General features: G+C 32.1%; 2 protein-coding genes across 8 annotated transcripts; both read left to right on the top strand.

Annotated features, from left to right (window-relative positions):
- The first annotated feature begins 637 nt into the window (after positions 1-637).
- LOC123711751 (solute carrier family 66 member 2) lies at positions 638-7,178 on the top strand. 5 transcript variants are annotated; one of them, XM_045664492.1, is made up of 6 exons: positions 656-1,383; positions 1,459-1,595; positions 1,942-2,067; positions 2,630-2,846; positions 3,493-3,625; positions 4,099-7,178. In XM_045664492.1, exons 1-6 carry the CDS (start codon positions 1,181-1,183, stop codon positions 4,153-4,155), a joined length of 873 nt encoding a protein of 290 aa, XP_045520448.1. In that variant the 5' UTR covers positions 656-1,180; the 3' UTR covers positions 4,156-7,178. The 5 variants fall into 5 exon arrangements, with proteins under 5 accessions (XP_045520452.1, XP_045520453.1, XP_045520448.1 ...); XM_045664493.1 differs by having other exon boundaries at positions 658-1,383; positions 1,990-2,067; XM_045664496.1 differs by lacking the exons at positions 3,493-3,625; positions 4,099-7,178 and adding an exon at positions 2,139-2,188 and having other exon boundaries at positions 638-1,383; positions 2,630-2,821.
- A 281-nt stretch (positions 7,179-7,459) lies between these two features.
- Positions 7,460-23,292, top strand: LOC123711873 (ubiquitin-conjugating enzyme E2Q-like protein 1). 3 transcript variants are annotated; one of them, XM_045664717.1, is made up of 6 exons: positions 7,460-7,517; positions 14,134-14,533; positions 19,500-19,692; positions 21,246-21,447; positions 22,182-22,426; positions 22,664-23,292. In XM_045664717.1, the coding sequence occupies exons 2-5, from the start codon at positions 14,403-14,405 to the stop codon at positions 22,415-22,417; spliced, it is 762 nt and encodes a 253-aa protein (XP_045520673.1). In that variant the 5' UTR covers positions 7,460-7,517; positions 14,134-14,402; the 3' UTR covers positions 22,418-22,426; positions 22,664-23,292. The 3 variants fall into 3 exon arrangements, with proteins under 3 accessions (XP_045520673.1, XP_045520674.1, XP_045520675.1); XM_045664718.1 differs by lacking the exon at positions 7,460-7,517 and adding an exon at positions 13,760-13,900; XM_045664719.1 differs by lacking the exon at positions 7,460-7,517 and adding an exon at positions 13,934-14,029.
- The last annotated feature ends 82 nt before the right edge of the window (positions 23,293-23,374 follow it).

Genomic DNA, 23,374 nt, shown 5'->3' on the forward strand with positions numbered 1-23,374 from the left:
CCAATACATCTGGCATAAATGAAAACACATGTCATAAATTAACTTAATAATATATAATTAAGGAAAATTTCTACGAAAGACTAAGCGGTATGGTCGAAAGACTAAAGCCTGCGCCATAGGCGAAATAAAAATAAAAGAAAACACATGTTTTTTTTATATATTTGTTCCAAAACCACTAAAATGAATTAGAATTACAAAGGAAACCAACTACGAGAATTCATCGACAACATTGCTTTACACTCTTTAATGTATTAGTAATACAGAATAATAAATTTAATACTAGAAAAGTATGTATCATGGGAAAAAAAAACAAATAAAAGCAAGCATGCTCCAACTACATACTACATTGTCTATGCTTACATAGTACGTGAAAGAATTCGTGGATAGTTACTAATATAATTTTTTGTTTAGTTTTTATTTTATGCCTGGTTAGTAACGAAATTTTTGTGTTTGACTTGCTTCTTTTATATTATGGCAAGAGTTTTAACTTTATGCCAGTTTCAAGTAAAAGGTTGGGAAACTACACGCGAGAAAAATAAACAAATACATCAAAAGGAAACAAAGGGTTGACTTGCTTTAGTTGTTTGTTTAACACCTATATTTCATCTGTAGCATCATGTTCATGGATGATAGTTTACGATTTACTTTGACGGTTTGACAGATTCTCAGAATACTTTCATCTGTGTATCGTATGGCTGTGATCGTTTAAGAAAATGTTATACGTACAATCAAACTTCAAAGTGCAATCAAAATTTATTGTCTAATGTCTTTTCATACTCAGTACATACCTCTGTTTTGAAAAATATTATTAAATAATTAATATAAGTTAAAAAAAATACATTAGTGGTTACGTGGTACTATATAAGAAATATACCCTGAAACCGTGCACGGCTGTCTAATCTTGTAACGACAATAAAAAAATTGAAATGTGATTAATTTACTGAATCCAGATGGTTTTAATAAAGACGTTATAAAATGCGTGTTTCTCTAATGTACAAATATTAATTGTAGTGGATCTAAATAGAGACAAAACAATGTTAGTCTGTTAAATTTAAATATAAATCTATATATAATATATAAATCTTTTTGTGAAACCAGATTATGGCGAGGAATGAAAAAACATTAAATTACGTTGTGTAAAAGTGAAGTCCTTAGCGTAAAAAATAAAATCATAGAAAAGATGGATTGGATAATATCTGATGAGTTAGGTCTCACTGTGGGGCACCTTGTGGGTTGGGGAGCAGCTGGGGCTATGATAATTGGAGGCATAGCTCCATATATACCGCAATATAGACAAATACAAAAGACACAAGATGCAGAAGGATTTTCATTGTATGTTTGTTTAACACTTCTAATAGCTAATACTTTGAGGATTTTATTCTGGTGTGTATTGTATAACTCTAGGTTCCTTTGTAATTTCTTAACAAAATTATTAATTGGCTACATATTAACTTTTAGGTTTGGAAAACGATATGAAATACCACTTTTATTACAAAGTATTGTAATGAACGTTACAATGTTTATTATGATTCATCTATGTGTAAATGTGCGCAAGAAAAACCAGATCATTCGAGCTCGTGAGAGAATATTTACAGGTTAGTACGCATCAAATAATTTAATAATAACATAAAACATATTACCATAAGATAATGTGTGTAATGCTTGGTGAGTTATGCTATATCTCTTTCTCACACTTGGATGAATTTAATTTAATAAAGTTAATAATGTTCTGACATAACATTATTAACTTTAAAACAATTTTTATTCAATAAATAATTCTGTATAAGCAATCCCATTAATCTTCTTTACTATGCTATATTTTTCTGTTCTTCCTCTCTCTATTTCTTTTTTGTTTTATATTTAGTTTTTTGTATTATATTTTATTTTTCTTAATATTTATGTTATGTTTTGTTTGGTGGTTGGGGTAATTGGTGAAATTAGGCACAATATTCATGTTATATATACTATTGTGTTGTATAAATGGGTCAGCTCAACCTGATGAAACAGCCCGATGGTTAGGACAGCAAAGTGGTGTCACAGGAGGTGAGAAGCCCCGTCGCTTCTATGGTAAGTCTAGTCCTGAAGGAATGCATTGTATTATTGGTTAAATATTCATTCATTCATCATTTTTGTTGCAGCAACCTGTGATGTACACGCTTCTAACTTTGGATTTTTATATCATGTCTTGGTATATTGTCATTTTTTCATTAATTTGTTGTCCATACTATGGTTTTTTGGCATGTGTTTTCTTATTATTATTGTAATAGCAGTGTTAGTATACTCTAGATATACTGTAGACCCAGTTACCCTATAATTATTTATATTGTGTGTTTTTCAATAGGTGTGCATTTTATTGATATGTGAAATAGAGGGTTGAATTATCACCAAACTAAAACTATAAATATGGTTGTATAATACTATTTGGTTCATTGTACTGATAACAGAAACTCAAACTATTATTTATTATCTCATCTGTGGTCAGAGCATTGACCAGGTCACTATGTTTATATTTAAATATCTTATCTTACTAACATGCATGACGTTTCCTACTTGAGACATTATCGATAAAATTAACTAAACTCATTATACCTAATTGTTTGCCTAAGAATTAATAATATTAATTTTTCAGATATGGATCGAAAATACTTCTGGGCATGGACTGACTTTCAGAGTTATGTAGACTGTATGCTAGTATTCTCAGTATTGGGGGCAGCTATAACTTATTTATTAATTGAAGTTTCACCATTTGTAGAATTTATTGGCTTCCTAGCTGTATTTACAGAAGCTATGCTTGGTGCGCCACAAATTTTCAAAAATCACCAAAACAAAAGCACCGAGGGAATGAGGTGATTTCCTTATACTATAGTTTATACAATAAGGCTGTATTTGTACATGCAAAGATTGCATTAAAACTTATGTATTAGTGACCTACTGCATGGAACTTAAATGTTGCACATACTCATAAAACTAAATACAATGTTAGGCATTAGTAGATCAAATGTTTGGTACTATTTAATGGGCTTACCCTGGTTTTGATTCCTTCCAAAACATTACAAAAATCGTTTATTTATTTGATTTGAAACCAACAGATTCCTCACATACAGACAATAAAAAGTTGAAGGTTAAATAGGATTTGCATAATGCATGTATGTATGTAGGGTCTATATGTACTATAAACAACTGTCTTTGTAATAATGAATCATATTGAATACAATACAATCATGTTATATTTATTCGTATTAATCTTGAGTTAACACCAGCAGCAATTGCTGTTGTGTGTGAATTAGAAAAACATAAAAAATTTATTTAAATAATACACAAGAAGACAGTACAGCATATTCAGAGCATGTATTCTATAGAGGCCATTACTTTTGAGTTCATAAAATTTTGTTTCAATGGTTGCCTGGAAGAGATCACTTTACATGATAAAAAATGTCATTCTTCAAAAATTCAATTTTACCAAATGATTCAGGGAGTTCTTCTAAATTTCAGTGTGAGTATGGTAATAATGTGGACCTGTGGTGATATATTCAAGACGGCTTACTATGTGATAAGAGAAGCACCAACACAGTTCTGGGTGTGCGGCAGCCTTCAAGTTACCTTGGATGTTGTAATATTGTTGCAAGTGAGTTATACATTAGTGTCGTTAAGTTATGCTTATTTAGAATAATAGTAATAGTTTTACTATATGTACATTTATGAACATTTTATTGCATATGTTATTTGACTTGTTAGTTCGATAACCGTTTATAATTCCTGACGCACATTTGACCTTTATAAATATTAAAAATCATCATTCTAAATATAAAAATATATTAATTAGGTTATTATTATTTAAAAGCTCAACTGTACATAATTTCAGTTTTCTAAAACAACACAAAACTTTTCCCAATGAAATTATACAAGTCCTACGTATATAAATATCATTTCCTTTTCATGTACATGCATATGACATTATTTACAAATCTTGATATTTCCACTGTTTTTAAGCATACCGAGTACGTTTTAATAAAGCATTTTTTTTCATACCCCCGTTATCTGTCTGTGAAAAAGTGTCTAAATCATCAATGTATTGAAATCATGAATGTATAATAACAGGTGTGGTGGTATCGACATAATACAGCAGCGGCTCGACGCTTGCGTCGCGGGGACTAGCAATGGACGGAAACAGACTTATAGCACTCGCTCAACGCCTTCAGGGTCTATTGGCCGCCGCTTTGCAATATCTTCCATCCCTTATGACCAGTAGACACCTAAACATACAAAAATGCTGCTTAAAATTGTATCTTTTATTGCGGTTTTAACATTATATAGCATATTTATCTGTATAATGCATGGCCATGATGGTTAACCAACCGGTCTGGTAGTGTATTTACTTTAAAAGGTTTAGACATTGTTGATTTTTTATTACAACTAAACTCACAGAATTAAAATAGTTTTGCGGAACTTGTAATATTTGAATTAAATAGTTATGAATAGATCGATTTTGAGCAGCTTCTATGTTTTAGGAGACGTTTCTGTGTATACACAACAGGATCAAAGAATTGACATTATTTCGTAAGGGAAGTGACAATGATATTGACATTCGCATGACACATGACCAACATAGTATTGAGCGATTATCGTGTACGTGCCAAAAATGCTTAAGTGCCTCTATTATGACTACTAAAAATGTGCAAAAAATTAATCAAAATAAAAAAAATCGCTATGAGCTTTTTATAGCAGGACTGATTGAATTTTCCTATTTAAAGCGTCGACCAGTAACGTAATTGCTGTAATGTTTCGTGTTGATAAAAAAATATTTTATATATCATTCCAGGGAAAACAATTGCCAAATGCTTGATTGTGATTGGTCTATAGTATGTAAAGAGAAATCTGCAAGGCGTACATTTTTTCTTACTGACATTTTAGACCAATTAATCAAGTATGCAAACTTACCGAGTAACTTTAATAGAGATCTCGCGGTTTCCTTGGAGAAAAATAATTGGGAATTTTCTCGTTAGATGACGACATAAAGGTAGTTTAAACTGATTTAAAGCACTTTAGATTTATATATATAAACCATATGTTTTATGTATTTGAGATCTTCAGGTGCTAGAATTATCTTGTATCCCGTGTTATATGTATAGAGTAATTGCAAAATTTCTATCACTTGTTACGAATAATATTGCTTCAATGGGAGCATTTTGAACGTGTATTATTATTTTAAGCCATTTGATAATCTGTTGTATTAGAAAAATGTGTACATTTTATATGACATAATATCATTCATCATGTCAAACGTTAAATAATTGAACGAATAAAGTTAACGTTATGTTAAGAAATTTAAATGCAAATAACCATAATTGTATGGTGCTACTATTAGTAAACGCAAAAGGCTATTTTATTTTATTATGTTTATGTTAGTATTTAGGGAATTTATGAAGTTTTTATAAATAATTTTTAATCTATGAATGTTTAGTATTTATGTATTTGTATATTATGTAAATATAATATAGAGCTCTTACTAATAATCAAATTTATAGGGAAGTCTTTAAAAATTTGACTGCACAACTTTAGATGAATTATATTAACCAGCAACACAATTATATGAGATATTGTAGTTTAAATCTTAATATAATTTTAAATGGCTTGATATCCTGAAACAGCAAGTTCCAACGTACAGAGTTCCATTACTCATTTATTTGACGTTTAATTTAAAAAAAATGCTGCTAGTAAAATATGTCAATAGTTTAGTATGGAAATTCATTGCCATATATCGCTCATGAAAGTTTTTATCATACGAATTGACATTAACTTGTGTCGAATCCGTTCTTATTTTTTCTTACCAAGTCGTTGATCGTTTTTATATGTTGTTAGTCATGAAGTTAATAGTAAATTGTGCAATGAAACTGTCTGTATCAGTATTTTTGTTGTATTCAAGAATTAAATAGTCATTTTGTATGCACCTACCATAGATTGCAAATTAGTACAATTGCCATATCTAGTATTAACTATACTACTGTTCTCTGAAATAATATACTAACCAAGTCATTTCTAATGAAAAATACCGTTTGTTAGAAACCCATTTTCATTAAAAAGCACGTTGTTAGTTATGACCCAGTATAATATGTTTTTGACAAGTACCAAACGCTTTTTCTTCCTTGACTTTGTTAAACGTTAACGTATAATGCGTCCGTTAAGTGTTTATGAAATCTTACAGGTGGCGGTTACAATACTAGTAATTTGCATCTATTTGGCAGGTAAGAGTTTCGACTATTGTACTGTTGGTATAGATACTACGGAATATATTTGACTTAATCACTATTATGACAGATTTTTCATACAAACAAACGCAGACGTTAACGTTGATAGTATAAAAAGCTCAGATTATCTTCCTGCTTCATTAGTTGATTATTTTTGTAAGCGTCGCATTTATCGGGAATAACTAATTTTACAATCAGTTTGTACATAACAGTCATTTATTATATATAAAATTTATCTAATTTTTAATACTTTTAATGGAGCGTCAAAAATAAATATTGATGTATGTTGTGACATATGGCGAACGAATCAACATTGGCCATAGAGTAATAATAATTATTGAAATCAGTGAAATTATTTTTTATCTAAATCCCTAAGGGGCTTGAATCATACAAATTGACGATTTTCAAACAAATTATTTTGGCGTTAGTGTCACGCCTGTCGAAAAGTGATTTTGCCTCCCAAGGTCTTGTAATAAAATGTAAAATAAATTCAGTTTTTAAATCTGTCAAATTTATTTATATGAGATTAGTTGACAGAAGTCTGCACTAGATTGTCTTTTAGGTTTGAAATTTTGCCGTGTTACGTATTTAAAACAAAATTTTACAAAAGTACAAGGAGATGAAACAAATAAATTTGTTTTAATAATCGAAACATAGAAATACCTGTTTGTCTTTTAGATGGGTCAAATAGAATAGCAGAAAAAAATAGACGCAAAATCTTTCGTATGAGTTGTATAAAGTCGCTTTTATAAAAAATATGTGAACGAAATATTGAGAGAATATTGGTACATATCATTTATGTACAAAATGGTATTTATTAAACGATTTATAAATTCAATTGTCATTCAATTAATAATGATTTTAGGATTAAGAAACGTACAGCTGTTGTGATTTTAGATGTTAACTTTTCTTAATAAAGTTGTTTGTTTAGAGTCCTGTGTTTTTATTTGAAGTTATCAGAGCGTGACTATTATCAATGATATACAAGTCTATTATCAACATTATGCTCGAGGCCAACAAGGAATCTGCGCTTCAATTCGTCCCACTCGTTTTACGTCAGCTGTAGGGATAAGTCCATATGAATAATGAAATTTGATATATACTCATATGTAATAAGGTTGAAAATCCCAGGAGCAAATATGGATCGATGAATTTAACAGGAACAATACGACGCCATCTGACGGAAAGTTTGAGATTCCCTCAGTACGCGGGGCTCGCTACCGCCGTTTGTACGTATGCGTGTAAGAAGACATTGGAGAATTTTAATATAAGGTACGTAATATAATTGTATATTCTGTATTTAAGGTGATACGGTAGCAGTATTTATCAAAAGTTCATTTTCAACGTATTACCACGACTGCGATACAAAATTGTTATTAATTGAGTCATTTAACGTATCATATTAGGATATTTGTGTACACCTTAAACGAACTTTAATACAATGTTGTGCTTTATAAGCGTTACTGCTTTTATAACAATCTAATTTATCAATGAATGAGACGGTAATGTTCGCGATAATTGCCATTTCCATTATCTGTCATCGTTTGCATCTGCACTGCAATAACCTCCGCATGCATCGTCAAAGGCCCGAAGTGCATTAAAATCTTAATTAATGAAGACGCTTGTAAGATAACCTAATATCTCATTCAGAATATTGAATTCGACTTATATGTATTTTTATTTAGGTAAAATTTTTGGGTAGTACTGCATAGAAAGAGCGCAGTTTTTTGTGTATAATCTAAGGGCTCGAAGCCGCTTTCCACATCACATCCATCCAAATCGTGTGACTATTACTTTGAAGATTCAATATTCAGTCGTTGTGAATGGCCAAATGTTTAACTACGACATTTCGGGGTGTATGTACGCTCGGTGGATTTCTATAAAAATAATTAAGTACCTGCCCACTACTACAAGTACAAGGCTGACGTTAGTTTCACCCGATTTTATACAAACACTTCAAGGTTGTACCTATTTAGAAAACATCAAAGAAACGCTCATTAGAGAGGCTGAGGACAATTTCATCCCCGTTGGGTAAGCAGTTGGTAAACAGTACGTCGCATGACCGCACCTCAGAGGTAATGAGGAGGCCAAGGACAAAAATGTAGTCTAGAGCTTTTTATAAGAGGCTGCACAGTGCTTCATTTTTTATAGCAATGTAAAAACATTTATAGGGCAATATATATTGCAAATAAACCGAGTAGAGACACATACACGCAATGGTTAATTGCAATAATAAATGTTGCATAATTCAAATAAGTTCACAATGGATCTAAGGCTAAAAAAGTAATTTCTCTGCTTTAAGGGCTTTAAATTGTGAAGCTTCCGTTCTTTACAATAATTATTCCATTGTGATATTAACAACTGACTTTAAAAAATTAAAAAAAAAACTATGAATTTTCAGTCGATTGATTCTAAATCTGAAGAAAATTAATCTCCGGTAATCAGGCTAGTCTAATGACTGTTGGGTAGGTACGTAAATTTCGTGTTACCAATTACTATTGTATAATTGTATTTTGAATATCAAGTTATTTAAAAAATAAATGTGTGCGTGTACCTACTAGTGTACACACGTAAGAAGTGAATCTTCTTTATGACCTTATTTTTCGAAAAATGATCTTACTATATGCAACTTCACAGAAATTGGTTAAATAAAGCTTAACATAAGGCTTTTATTATCATGTACCTGAATACAAATAAATTATTTCATTTTACCTTATTATTACTAAGATTATTATATACAGAATTTCATTAATTGTAATAGAATTATTACTATCATACTTATCGTTATTATATATTTTTGTTATTAATGGCTTCGAATTTCTTCGAATCAACTGTGGTAGGGACAAGAAAAAGATGGCGTAATGGATAAATGTGACGCGTAATTTTTTTTCCAACGCCGATAAAGAAGTTTCACTTCAAAAATCTGGACTAATATAGTCTTTGATTGTATTATATAATACAACAAATTCCATAGTCCAGTGTTAGTTCCCTTATCACAGTGTTTATGAGTCAATATTTATAATCTATATAACAAAATAAAACATGCATAGATCAAAAAAAATATATTGGAAAAACACTTTCATTAAACTTTCACAAAATTTCATTAAACAAACCGTAGGGTCTTTACAAGTTCAAACACTTTTAGACGTTTCTGTATCTGTTTTTGTTGTTTATGGATATAATACAGTCAACGACATTATACAAGAACATAAAGTAATGTCAATCCTCTCATAAACGTTTTCCGTTCGGGTGCAAAAAGCTATAACATAAATTGTCTTTGTTCAGCTTTTTAGTAGCGCGCCAATACGTATTGTAATAAAAAATTGTCGACTCGACTTGTTTTAGGAACGATTCGATTTTGATTAATGGTTATAACATATAATATGGTATGCTAAACACAAAGAGATAAATAAATATAAGTAGTCGTAACGTATATTAGGTTATTGGTGGTTTTGTCTCTATGGCAAAATATAAAAGCTGAAAATTTCAAAACATATTTGTTAATAGTAATCGAGGCTAAATAGAATCACGTTTCGTAAAACCGTGTAGAACGGTTAGTATTTTCATTTGATTGGTCTTCTTCAAATTGTAATTCAAATGTACGCGTCGACGGTAAATGACGTTACTTCAATTTATTAATTATTAAGAGTTAAATGAACAGTCCATTGTAAGTAGGAACTCTAGTAACTATAGTAAAATTAACCTATTGAAACTACACAGTCACCCTGCCCTCATTCTAAATGTGGAGCATCCTCCTATTGAGTTACCGCATTTGCTCTAATGCATTATAACACTTATACAATACTAGCTGACCCGGCGAACTTCGTACCGCCTAACAATGAATATCGTGTTACAGATTAGCTAAACTTAATTTATGATTGTAATTACCTAGTCGCGACGTAAATACATTTTTAATTTGAATATTGTGGATATATTTTGTCCTTTTTTAATTAAGTAGTGGTACGTTATTTAATTTGAAGGGAGAGTTTACCGTATCAACGGAATGAACATTAAACGTTTGACAGTTACCGAGACCCATGAATATTTGGTACATAATAATTTTTTTCGTCAATTTTCTAATGTAAATCGGTTTTTAGTCGTTTTCGAGTTGTATGTAGTCGCCTGAAGTTGAATAAATAAAAAAACTTTCACATAAAATAATAAATATTATTATTATGAAGTGTTTGTAGGTACATCTTTAATTTATGGACATTTTATGTAACAAACTCATTTGCGTATGATTTATTTCAGGAGTCTTCTTGGAAAAGACCATTAAAATTCGTGTTACATACGAATAGTTATTGCTAAACGACTTTGGAAGCGAAATTGCTTATCTAATAACGTACTTTATGATCATTTATTGTAAGATAGATATCAAAATAAAAACGTTACGTTTCGATTTGTTATGGAGGTTATTGGTAGTTCTTGAAAATTCCTAGTTGTAAATATGAAGGTTTTGTCAATGAAAACTTTTAAAGGCCAATTTTATATGCCAAATTTATCATTTGAAAATAACAAGAATCTAGACTTAAAAATAAATTGGCTGGTATTACTTTACCTACTACGTTAATGCTAAAATTCTTTGTGTAGAGCACAATTCGAATCAAAATTTTAATGACATCCATATAAAAACGCTGTTCTGTAATTAAATGATTTCTGTTTTAGATAAATATAATTGGTACTAAACGTTACTTTACAACCAAGTTCAAGAAGTGTGTCACCAAGAAAGGTTAATAAATTATTTTTAACAAGTGGAATGCATTGGAGGCGCGAAAAAAGATGCGCCATCGCTGTATACGTACAGCATTTCAATAGTTTATCTGTGGCAGCACTTGTTTAAGCGCATGCGCGATGATTGTGAAGGGTTTTGGCGCCGTTTATGCGTTTGTTTACATTGACTTTAATTGGAAATCTTTCTGGTTAAAGTAAAGAAGAATTCTTTCGAGATTTTATTATACAAGTGACTATGAAAACTTCTTCCCTTCAGGGACTCAGCATATGATATTAAGTAAGGAATATTAAAATAGGACCATTTTGAGAATAATAAATATGTTAATAATATACCTATTGGTAGACGGTAAACGTCTGTTTCTGATACTAAACAATCTATATATCAAACTATAAAATCGTCTACACAAAATATTCATAAAAAAGTCTTACAGCGAAAATAGCTAAACATTTCAAACAAAATTTTAAGCTGAATACTACTTAGTCCGACTTACGATAGTCGAACAATGTACAGTTTACATCAGACACCGGATTTCATAATGACGTATGAATGAAGATACATAGTACTCAACTATTTCATAACATCCAGTGTGAAATTCAATGCTGTAATCGTAGGCCGTAACGGACACTTCGTTGCATTGAATTCTTCGCATTTTACATCTTTCTAGTACTCTAGCGAGGTGCCGGATTCTCTTGAATTGATAAATAGAAACAAACTGTTTAATCTATTTAATATTATGTGTTCTAGCTATTTGTTCTAACTGACAAAAAAGCCGAATAAGGAAGATTACAACTTGATGTGGAATTTATATACTAGATACAGATTTAATGTAAATGGTGATTTGTGGAGAAATTTCAGTTGCAGTTGATGTTTTATACCTATTATATAAAAAAAATTTACTACACATTATTTAATATATTCACAAAAAATATACTTTGTTTAGTTAAAATATTAAGATAGGTAACTGTCGAATTATAACGACGTAGCATTATTATCAACATAAAAAAAACATTAGCGCTTCTGCGACCTCAAATTCCGCGACATTTCTATTTCCGTACATCTACATTACTTATCATGAAAGAGCAGTGTCATTAGGTTAGACGTGTGAATCACAACATTTAGGCAGTCCATCGATTATTTTTTAACACTTTACGCCAAAAACAAATGTTTTAAGATAACCGGAATATCTTAATAGTCGAGGCTTATCGCGAACTTTGACTATCGTATTCGTTTCTCTTTCAAGAAATAATCATATTAATATCTAAGACCGTGTCCAAAATTGTAAAATTGTCTTCATAATTACTATAGTGTATAATTAAAATACCTCCTGCTGTGACCGTCATTGTATTACGTATCAGCATCTTGAGTGCTGATCATAAGATAAATTCACACATGCAACGCATAAGGTTAGCGTAAACTTATGTTTAACTAAATTTTTTATCCCCCGCGGCCGGCTCCGAATGAATCAGTTGGTCAGTACTTAGTTAATTAAAAGTGTGTAAGAGGTATATTCAGAACGAGAGGGCTAAGATTTCGCACCTTAGCGCCTGAGCAGGCAATTGATATTTTAATTTATCAGCCAACTTCGAAATGTCCGGGAACGTTACTTTGCCAGGCATTGTTTATTAGAAACCATTTTGGCTTGAAGTATCTTTCCCTTCATAGAAACTCCAGCAGACACGATGACTCCAGGGACTCCATATTTGCTAACAGTGAGCTGAGGAAATTTGGCAAAGCAATCATTTATGAACAACACTTTTATGGTTGGCGTAGAAGGCTCACGTACGCGGCGTGGCGCATGCTACGAGAAAAGTCTTTTTTTTAACCATCTAGCGGTACTAGGCCTATATTAATAAATTAATATTAATGGCCTATATTAGTTCCAAACAAAAGTTCCAAATAATTAACTCAGTATAGTTTAAGTAGTATCATCGCAAACTTTTCAGCGGAATGTCTGTTGCATTATTATTAAACACTAACCGGCAAACGTATTCTTGCCATGCCATTAATTCCAGAAAAAAACATTTTTTAGTTCATTAAAAATAAGCTATCAACTATAATAAAAAATAGGGGTTGATCGTAGAAGGATGACAGTTAAGGGTTGTATGTTGTATTATAAAAAAATTAAAATAATGAAGACTTTAAAAAATTGGGATGGACACCCCTTATCACTTCATGGTTTGAAAGATAGCCGATTCTCAGACTTACTGAATATGTATTAAAAAAAATTATAAGCATCAGTCGAGCCGTTTCGGAAGAGTATGGGAACAAACATTGAGATACAATAGTTATATATATATTTTATTTATTTATTACAGAAATACATGCATATATATAGAGATTAATAGAAATTTAAAAAATACTTTAAATGTCCATTGTACTGGACCATTACGATACGTAAATTACATAATGTGAGAATTTTCACGAAAAACATTACGCAAAAACCTGTAAATACTAGTTTCGTGTTAATAAAAATAAAAGCCAAATAGCTAAGGGCTGAGTTGGGTAATAGCCAATTGTGTGTGGAAGGTTTTGTGCGTCCTTCGTCAATGGCAAGCACAATACAAGGTTAATACTATTGTCTACTTATTTTGCAAATGCGAAAAAAATATTTCGTTTAGTTTAGCTTTTTAGGTTTGGTGAAAATAGTTCGTATAAGCATACACAGCTTACAGAGCGCGTTATATTGTTCTTAATCAAAGTCAATTTGATCATTCCATCCGAAATCAAAAACATAAAGGTTTGTTTATAAAAAAAAACATTTACATTATGTTGTTAATACTAAATAAGGAACTTATTATAATTCACGGTCTTTGATCGAATTATTTGAAAGATTATTTTTATGATTGTTTTCATTTTGTGAGTTTTTCCTTTTGATATGGACAATTGATTTTCCAATACAAACTGTGCCTGTGCTGTGAAAAAGGTTGTCACTTTGTTTGTCGTATATTTATACATGCCTTGCGATTCATAGCTGTTTAAAAAGATTTATTTTCAAACAGACCTTTAAGTTAGATTGAGTTAACCGTGTCATCTTGTTTGTTATAATTTTAATGTAATAGAAATGTTTTTTGTTATCATCAACTCTAGTTGGTCACGACCAAAATCACTCATTTCGTAACTGCATCTATAACAATTAATATTTTCCCTTTGTTTCAGGGCTAGACATTGTAATTATACAGATGGTTCATTCACACGAAAAATGCAGGCGTTTGCCCGTGTGATGTTACGCACTTGCAATATTACATCGAAAACCTGCCAGCTTTCTTGAGCCAAGATTCCATTTTGTTCGCACTCTCACTTTGCGAGTAGTCGCGCGTACATGTGCGAGACTCGTTATGCAACAACATAAACAAATGCAGTGAAAACGTCTTGGCAATTGTCACGGAAAGTGTTAATTAACTAAGTTTGTGTAAGTGCTTGTGAAAATGACATCGCGGTCTAAGGAAAAGGTAGCTGCGGCGTTCAGGAAATTGTTCCGAAGCTCTGAGAAGAGGGATAATGATGCTGCTGGGCCGAGCGGTTCTCCTGCTAGAAGGGGCTTGTTTAGGCGACACAGGTGATATTTTAAACAATTTTTCCACTCACGCATCTATTGAAGCTTTCTTTAAAAGTCCCGAAATTAATACTAATTTTTCTATCCTAAAACAATGTTTCGATAAACGATAATGTAATACGATACATTTACTGTAGATATCAAATCAAAATACTGAAAGCAAAATAAATGAATAGAGAGAAAACTTAGAAGCCGTACTGGGAGTTGACATGTTTTTCCGGTTCAAGGCGATATTTATTATATAACAAAATATCCGGTTAGATAAATGTACCAACATCAGTGTTAAATGTTCTTTATGTCTTGCATTTACACCATTTAAGTTAAACAATTTTCATTTCAACTTACTGCAGTACAATCACTGATTACGGCATTTCACGAAAACTATCAAAACTTGCTTATTGTTTAGAGAAATCTAAACAAAGGCGATCATAAATAAAGTCTAATTTTAAGCTGGTGAGTTATAATATAATGTGTTGTAACGTATGCTCGTACTGAACAGCAAAAAACAACCCATATCCGCCTAGTAGAATGGTATAATTAATATTATTAATGTAATTAATAAAATTGAGTTGTGAGCCCTCCAGAGGTTTAGTTATCTAAGCTCTATCCATCTTTGCAATATGATACACTACATATAAATGGGTACCACACGCTTTCGCTGTGGAGAATCCGGCTTAAAAGGTCGACAACGCACTCGCGAGCTCTCAGCCTCCTGTCCGTTTGCTTCCTGTTAAAAATATCTAGTAAAAATATTCTTGACAAACAAGTTAGTAACTTGGAATGTACTACTGTGTACCTACTTGAAAATTTGCATTGCGGATTCGATAAACTATTAAACCCTCTTTGCCATAACTTTTTGACACTACTTAACATAACTTCCAAAAGCTTTCGTAAAGTTAAGAGGGGAAAATATAAAGTTTATGCAGCTTCAAGTTCCCTTTATAACTTGTTCTTCACAATGAACGACAAGATGTGTCAATGCAGAAACAACCAAAAGTCCCGTTTACATCATCAGAATACAATGTCTTTGTGACGTTGGGATAATTATTGAGGAAATCATAAGTCGCAAAGAGATTGTAGAATCTTAATGTTCTTTGTAAATATGCGCATTAATATATCGTTTATTAGTTCCTTAATACAAATATTGACGTCACAAATATTATATAAGGAATTCCAGCAAATCCTATAGGTGTAACATTTGTTTTTATATAGTTCGTAAGTAATTTTGTTTATGTACCTAGAAAACTTGCAGTTCAGATAAACTACATAATCTTATTTCACATTTGCAAAACTATATACGACGACTGATCGTTTTTCTTAATTGACAAAAAGCTGATATTTTTACCACCCCGAAATAATACGCTATTTGATAGTATTTAAAATACTGCTTTTTCCCCTTCTGTCCTATAAAAAAAGGGAAATTAAGTACTATCTAATGTAATCCGATTAAACATACCATATAATGGTAATACTGAATAAAAGAAAAACGAAAAAACTGTATTATACGCTATAACAAAGCAGTGTTTGCCTAGTGGCTTCAACGCGCGACTCTCATTTCTGAGGTTGTAGTTTCGATCCCCGGCTGTGCACCAAGGTACTTTCTTTCTATTATATGTGCGCATTTAACATTCGCTCGAACGGTGAAGGAAAACATCGTGAGGAAACCGGCTTGTCTTAGACCCACGGCATGCGTCAGGCACAGGAATCACCTATTTGCCTTTTAGATTAACAAATGATCAAGAAAAAGATACAGAAATCTGAGGCCCAGACCTAAAAAGGTTGTAGAGCCATTCATTTATACACTATAACTTATTTTACACTATATTTTATTTTATACACTATAACAGGATATTTAGTTAAAGTAAAGTGCACTAGGCCCCACACTAGGATTCCCTGTCTTGTGTCTACATAACTCCAATTTATAGTTAAACAAATTTTTCACAATAAGAACATTTTCTGTATCGATTTTGATCAAAATAATATCGCATATATTTGTGTGATTCAAGAGTGATAACTAACACAAACACTAAAAAATCTTGAAGTTAGTTTACAAATTGACAAGCATGATACGTTATAGGGACTGGCGACGTCATCTTACCTCTGGAAGGTTTGGAGGGTTCTTGAAATTATAAATGTGTAACTTTTAAGCTTATATATATAATAGCTTAGAGAATTAAATATATAAGTATTGATTCCAAAATCACAAAAAATCTGATATGGTTTTTAAAATGTTGTTAAATAGTACATTGTTGTTACTGGAATAGAATTCACGTCACTGAACCGACAGACATATAGACAAGTCTAAGTTTTACAAACTGGTAAAGTTTATCTGTACAAATAAATCATTGTTATTTTTCTTAATACCAATATATTTGTATAGAAACTTAAGATCTAATTATAATAACTGTAGGCCGTTTTCATTAATTGACTTGGAATTTTAAGGTCATTTAAAGGTAACCGTTAAAGATCTTAAGAAATAAGAATTAATTACGTTCTTGACCTATTTTCGTGTCGAAATATTTTTTTCCCTTGTATTCTAGTTAGCGGTTTTAATGTTTTTTCCTTAAACTAAACAATTTAAACCCAACAGTATTGTTGGGATGATAGAGCAGTGTTGGGCTAGTGGCTTTAACGTGCGAGCCTCCTCCATAGTGTCGTATGTTCGATTCCTGACTATGCACCAATGGACTATTATTTCTATTTAGCAATCGTTCGAACGGTGAAAGACATCGTGAGGAAACCGGCTCGCCAACCAACCAAAATTTGAGAACCAAAACGTTGACGGCGTATGTCAAAAACAACATTACCTACCAAGTGCCTATTAGATAAAAAAAACATGAAACAGATATAATCTGAGGCCCAGACCTAAAAAGGTTGTTGCGCCACTTATGCATTTCTGTTTTATTGTTAAGATAATAATTGAGCTACATATTCACAGAAGAGTATCAGATACGTTAGCGTCCCATTCGGACGTGCTTTTCGTCTAATTATAATAATTTCATATTTACTTGAAAAATTTCAAGTACTGTCAACACATTGAAGTTCAGCATTGAGCGCGTGTCCCCATTCTGAAGTGTCAACAATTTAGGTCGAGTGGTGACTGGAATCAGGGAATGCAATCATGTCATATATCCAAGCAATCTTTCAATGAAATTCTTAAAACATCTATATCACAGCATATTGTATAACGTCCATACTTAAAGGTCAATAAGATTTAGAAGTTCTAGGGGTTACAATCTAGCTTATGGTAATAGTTTCGTATCTATCAAGGGTACACTTTCTTGTGTTCAATAGCGCTTGAAACTGACTTATATTAACTGAAGTAGTGGCATCAAATATATTTTCCACATCGTAGGAGACATCTCATTCATGCTTGTTTTTAGCAGTGAAATCCCAAGCCGAGATCATTACCTTGTATCCAACCCCATTATCATGTGGTTAGCATGTTGAATTGCATATGGGATTGTTATAAGAAAATGATAGGCATTGTTCAATATTGAACACAGCCTAACCTTCCTGAGGACGCTAAGTCCCTGGTACAACGTAGTAATTTGGATGAACGCGGATATATTTATAGATTTAAATACATATAGGATTTAATTAATAAAAAAAATATCAGACTGAGCCTTGTAGCCTAAATTAGGACGGCTGATGACGACGTTGTATCTCGGTCGTATATATTAAGATTCTCGTGTAAATAAAAGTACATTTTTTGTAATGCGAAATAAAGTTCTTTGAACATTAAAAAATGCGCTGTTAGAAATTGGATATTTGTTGTAGTTATTTTTAGCATTAAATATAAATGACTATTTTGTGTTTTAATTAGAAAATAACATTAAAATATAGGATTTTTCTTGTTAATGACACAGTAAACATCAGCCATACAGAACTGCGTGTATTGTGGAATACAAAATACGTATATCAATCCGATTATCGATATATCAAGGTAAACGATAGGTACGTATGCGTACGTGAATGTTAAGAAACAACATTCCATCATGATGATTACAAGCAATAGTATTTAAAAGGACATACATTTTTGCTAGGGAAACGTAATCTTGTGATCGATAGAATTTAAATCTTTTTATTTAAATAGAGAGAAGTTGTATCTAGAGAGTACATATATTCGGTTAAAAAAGTAGTCACTATAGGTCTAAACGTTTTCCTAGTATTACACAAATACTTATTTGGTCAGCATAAAAATTCCTATTTGGTAAACAATTTAATTTTGGTCGGCTTTTAATATAAAAAAAATGATAATTGTAATAGAATTGAATTTATAATCTAATTAATATGAAATAAGTGCTTTTTGAGGAAGGCGATTTTGAGGTACAATTAGAATGATTAAAATTATAATATTTAGTAATTGCACTAAGTATCAAATCTTTAAACAATTTGCTCTACGTATTATGAAACATTTCCATTCAATTAGCGATTGCTGTTTGCAAAACAGTTATGAAATAATAGCTGCTGGCCGTGACTTCGTTGACTAATACGGCAAAGGGCCCTTGTACTTCTCCAGGGTCCCTATGTTCAAATTCGATAAACCCTGGACTCTTACATTTTCTAAAATAAGCTTAACAAAATCAATTGCAATGAATTTAAAACGTAGAAACTGTCAGCAATTTTCAATGAACAAAAATTATGATACCACGCAAGACAACAAAATAATGAAAACTAGTTATTTATTATTCTTAATAAATAGCTTCTCCCTTTGCCTTCTGTAATCAATTGAACCAAGCTGGCGAGTTGCAAATTCCTTTGATGAAAACCAAAAATTTCTCATTATAGATGTTTTTACTTTGATTAGAATAGGAGTAGTTTTTTTTGTCAAATATATCTTTTACAGATGATTTTATTTATGTCTCCGAGATAGACCTACAAAATCAGTCTGTGAGAAAATCATAGCTGATTTAGGCGTTGTTTTGACTTACCTAGTCTTCCTATATTTTGTATTTGTAAATTATAGAGATGGAGTAACACCGGCCGAAACAACTGCAAGTTTACCAGCCAGTCCAACAGGCAATTCGCTCTCGAGAAAAAAGACTGGAGCTGCAACTGATGTAAGAGAAAGAGCAGCCGCGGTGCGCACGCGCAGACTTATGAAGGAGCTTAAGGAAATTCAGCGATCACATGAAAACCGGTCCGATCCAGTGTTCACGGTAAATTATTTTTTAAAGTTTATTGTGTATTAAATAAGCTTACATACGTGGGAGAGATTTTAAAATTGGTGTTTGACGGAGTTTACACGGTGTGTATAAAACAAGTAACACACAGTTCTTCTAAACTTTAATGACGTCAACACAATAAAAAAAAAATAAGTTATGCTAATATGTATATTGAAACATCGATGATTATAAAACTTACTTTTGTAAATGAATATTTAATTAAATTGTTAGTTCTACGTTCAACCATAACAATTCAAGGAAATTTTATGTTTAGTCATAAATATTTGAATCGGAATTATACTAAAACATCGCATAGCCACTGCATTGCAGTATCTAATCCATATAAGTATGTATTGATTTCTGGAGATTAGACTTGTACCTCCAAATATTCCAGAAATCGCCGAGAACTCGTACCCTAAGGATTTACCACTGTAGTTTATTAGCACATGCTCGTACGGCGATGACGTAGGAAAACATATCAACACAAACAACGATGTGTCAAGCACAGAATGATGACACTGTGACACATTAGCTCATACCATATTACACTTACAAAGCAGCGTTAAAGTTGTGTTGGTAGAGGCTTCAGCGTACGTCTCTTATTTCTGAGGTCCGATCCCCAACTGCATATCAATGGACTTTGTCCATTGACAATTTAACACTCGTTTGACCGGTGAAGAAAACATCGTGAGGATAGTGGCATGTCTTAAAACCAAAAAGACGACAGTGTGTGTCAAGTACATAAGGCTAATGACTTCCTTGCCTATTAGGAAAAACGAATCACGAAACAGATACGGATACCTAAAAGATTCTAGCATTTTACTTGAAACTGGCATAAAGTCAAAACTATTGCCATAATATTTAAAAAAAAGTTTCTAGCGCCACTGGTGTTATTTGCACTAAAAAAAATTACAAATTGCATCATCAATTTTAACGGTTAGGTTCTTGGTTAGTTATTAGTTTTAAGGTTAAAATAAATAAGTATCGAGCGGTACAATAATTATTTCTGTATATTTTGTCTTTGTAAACAAATGGATGCACCTCCTATGCACGTTAACCGAGCTAGAACCATGAACGCCCAGGACCACACGACCTCAAGGATAGTGACTAGTCACTGCTTTATATGACCATATTAATATAATGTTTTTGTTCGGCTCCTTAAATAACGCATTTAGAATATACAACCCATAACTCATTAGATAGATATAGAGCAGTGTTGGCCTAGTGGCTTCAGCGTGCGACTCTCATCCCTGAGGTCATAGGTTCGGTCCCCGGCTGTGCACCCATGAATTTTCTTTCTATGTGCGTATTCAACATTAGGTCTAACGCTCAAGGAAAACATCGTAAGGAAACCGGCTTGCCTTAGACCCAAAAAGTCTACGGCGTGCGTCAGGCACAGAAGCCTGATCACCTACATGCCTATTAGTTTAACAAATGATCATGAAACAGACACAGAAATCTGAGACCAAGACCTGAAAAGGTTGTATCGCCATTGATTTATTATTTAACTCTTTATAGACAATAAACGTATAGAACATTGTTTTAAGGTTGAGCTGGTGAATGATAATCTGTTCGAGTGGCACGTACGCCTGCACCAGATCGATCCCGAGAGCGAGTTGGCGGCGGACCTTCGGGAGTTGAACATTTCCAATATTCTCCTGCATCTCGTTTTCCCAGAGAATTTTCCGTTCGCTCCGCCATTTATGAGAGTCATCGAGCCCCGAATAGAGAAGGGATTTGTTATGGAAGGTATATATTTCTAATTATAATTAAAATGATTTCATTTCTTTTTGTGTACATATATATTGCTTTATTTAAAGGCTGGAAGGAAAGTCGGTAGTTCTAGAATTGGAATTTCATACACAAATTTTCAGCTTAAAGAGTAGTATATCCCATACTATATGGTCAGGTATTTGTAGAATAGTTTCTAAGGTTCTAAATTCATCGATATACGTAATTCCTCATTCAAGATGTAAGCCTTTAATATCGTATTTTAATATTAAGGATTAACACATAGTGATTTGAGACTCCATTACATCGAGAACGGAAGAGCAGTTTATTACAAATTACCTAAGTAGTTGTAGTAAGTACATCGAAGAGTAGTCTAACGCCCGAGTTGTAATTTACCAGTATTCATGTTACGAATGGTTTTTATTTCATAGAGAATTCTACAACGTGGCAATTAACTATAATTAAATATAATTTATTATAAATCTATAATTTGTGCGGGAGTAGAAGAAACGAGATTCTATGTTAGATATATAGTCAACACTGTTATGTCATTATAGCTCGTACCAATCATCTTGATACTTAATATATTCCAAAATATTACATATATTAAATCGTATAACCGCCACGTCGGTCCTACCTTTACAGCAGTCGTGGTCAACCTTTAAAAGGTTGCTTGCTGACCACGACAGTAAAACCTTTGATATCATTGTACGGTACCTAGGAAGTCTTCAGTGTACATTTGATTTTATAAGGTGGAGCAATATGCATGGAACTATTAACGCCCCGTGGTTGGGCATCAGCCTACACAGTGGAGGCAATCGTGATGCAATTCGCTGCTTCAGTAGTGAAGGGACAAGGGCGGGTTGCGCGTGCGCCGCCTCGCTCTTCTAGAGAGTTCTCAAAGAGACGAGCAGAAGAGGCGTTCCGATCACTCGTGAAGACACACGATAAATACGGCTGGGTTACGCCTTCATTGTCAGATGGTTGAAGAAGTATGGTAAGAGTTAATTAAAATTTTTGGTTTTAGGTTTTCTATGTTTATTTTATTATTAAATTTAAAAATACCAAAGTTATGTTGTATGAGTCTTGGTTGGAATCTGTTCTGTCATAGTAATATCCCTGGTCTATCTGGTGTATAGTGTTAGGCCCCGAGTTTTAATCATGGGTTGCAATACCTTCACATAACCTTCGCTTTCACAGTTTTCATTATATAAATTTTTGTGTTTGATTTCAGGTATTAACAATGAACAGAGAAGAAAGGATCTCTTGTAGATAATTAATTTTAGAACTTAATTTTTAGTGAACATTTTTTAACTCTTATTAACAGTATGGTGAACATAAACATTCCTGTACTTATTTCTCATGTGGTAAAATTCATTCCAAATATGTGTCAAGTCTAGAATTAATGTTTTATTTACCAATGCGGTGAACATGTGCCAAAATGTATTAAATGCTCAACGCTTAAGACAATGTGTGCTTCTTTTTAACCATCTAATTCATTCAATACTTCAGATAAGCACAAAATTCATTCTATATTATTTGAAAAAAAATATTATATAATATTTCCGTCCCAAAGTCATTTAAATTTTATATTGTAAAATTATGTATTCAATTATTCACACTTAAGCTTTCAGACTTTAGTTTAAGAAAATTTTATTCCAAATGAAATTTAGTGCTCAAATTAGACATCTTATAATTAGAAATTGTGGCTTGTGGCAATATTTTGATGTGTAGATATTAAGTATTATAATATGTAAGATTGATGTTGTTTACTCTGTGAACCAAAGATTTATTTTTATGTAAAATTCAGTGCAAGTTGTGTACTTTAAATGTTATTGATGTAATAAAGTACTTGCTCAAATACTCATTAGTTTCATTAGTACTGCAGACAACAAATTCACAAAATATAAGCAACCTTGGCTCTCCCAAGTATGTTGCTTCCATG

This window comes from Pieris brassicae, chromosome 7 (assembly GCF_905147105.1).
Source record: "Pieris brassicae chromosome 7, ilPieBrab1.1, whole genome shotgun sequence".
In the NCBI taxonomy this organism is placed as follows: Eukaryota; Metazoa; Arthropoda; class Insecta; order Lepidoptera; family Pieridae; genus Pieris; species Pieris brassicae.

Excerpts from the sequence above, each read along its gene's own strand:
- LOC123711873 (XM_045664717.1), top strand. The coding sequence starts at position 14,403 with ATGACATCGCGGTCTAAGGAAAAGGTAGCTGCGGCGTTCAGGAAATTG. Across the intron at positions 14,534-19,499 it reads GGCTTGTTTAGGCGACACAG|AGATGGAGTAACACCGGCCG; the intron begins GTGATATTTTAA and ends TGTAAATTATAG. Across the intron at positions 21,448-22,181 it reads GAAGGGATTTGTTATGGAAG|GTGGAGCAATATGCATGGAA; the intron begins GTATATATTTCT and ends TGATTTTATAAG.
- LOC123711751 (XM_045664492.1), top strand. The coding sequence starts at position 1,181 with ATGGATTGGATAATATCTGATGAGTTAGGTCTCACTGTGGGGCACCTT. Across the intron at positions 2,068-2,629 it reads GAAGCCCCGTCGCTTCTATG|ATATGGATCGAAAATACTTC; the intron begins GTAAGTCTAGTC and ends TTAATTTTTCAG. Across the intron at positions 2,847-3,492 it reads AAAAGCACCGAGGGAATGAG|TGTGAGTATGGTAATAATGT; the intron begins GTGATTTCCTTA and ends TCTAAATTTCAG.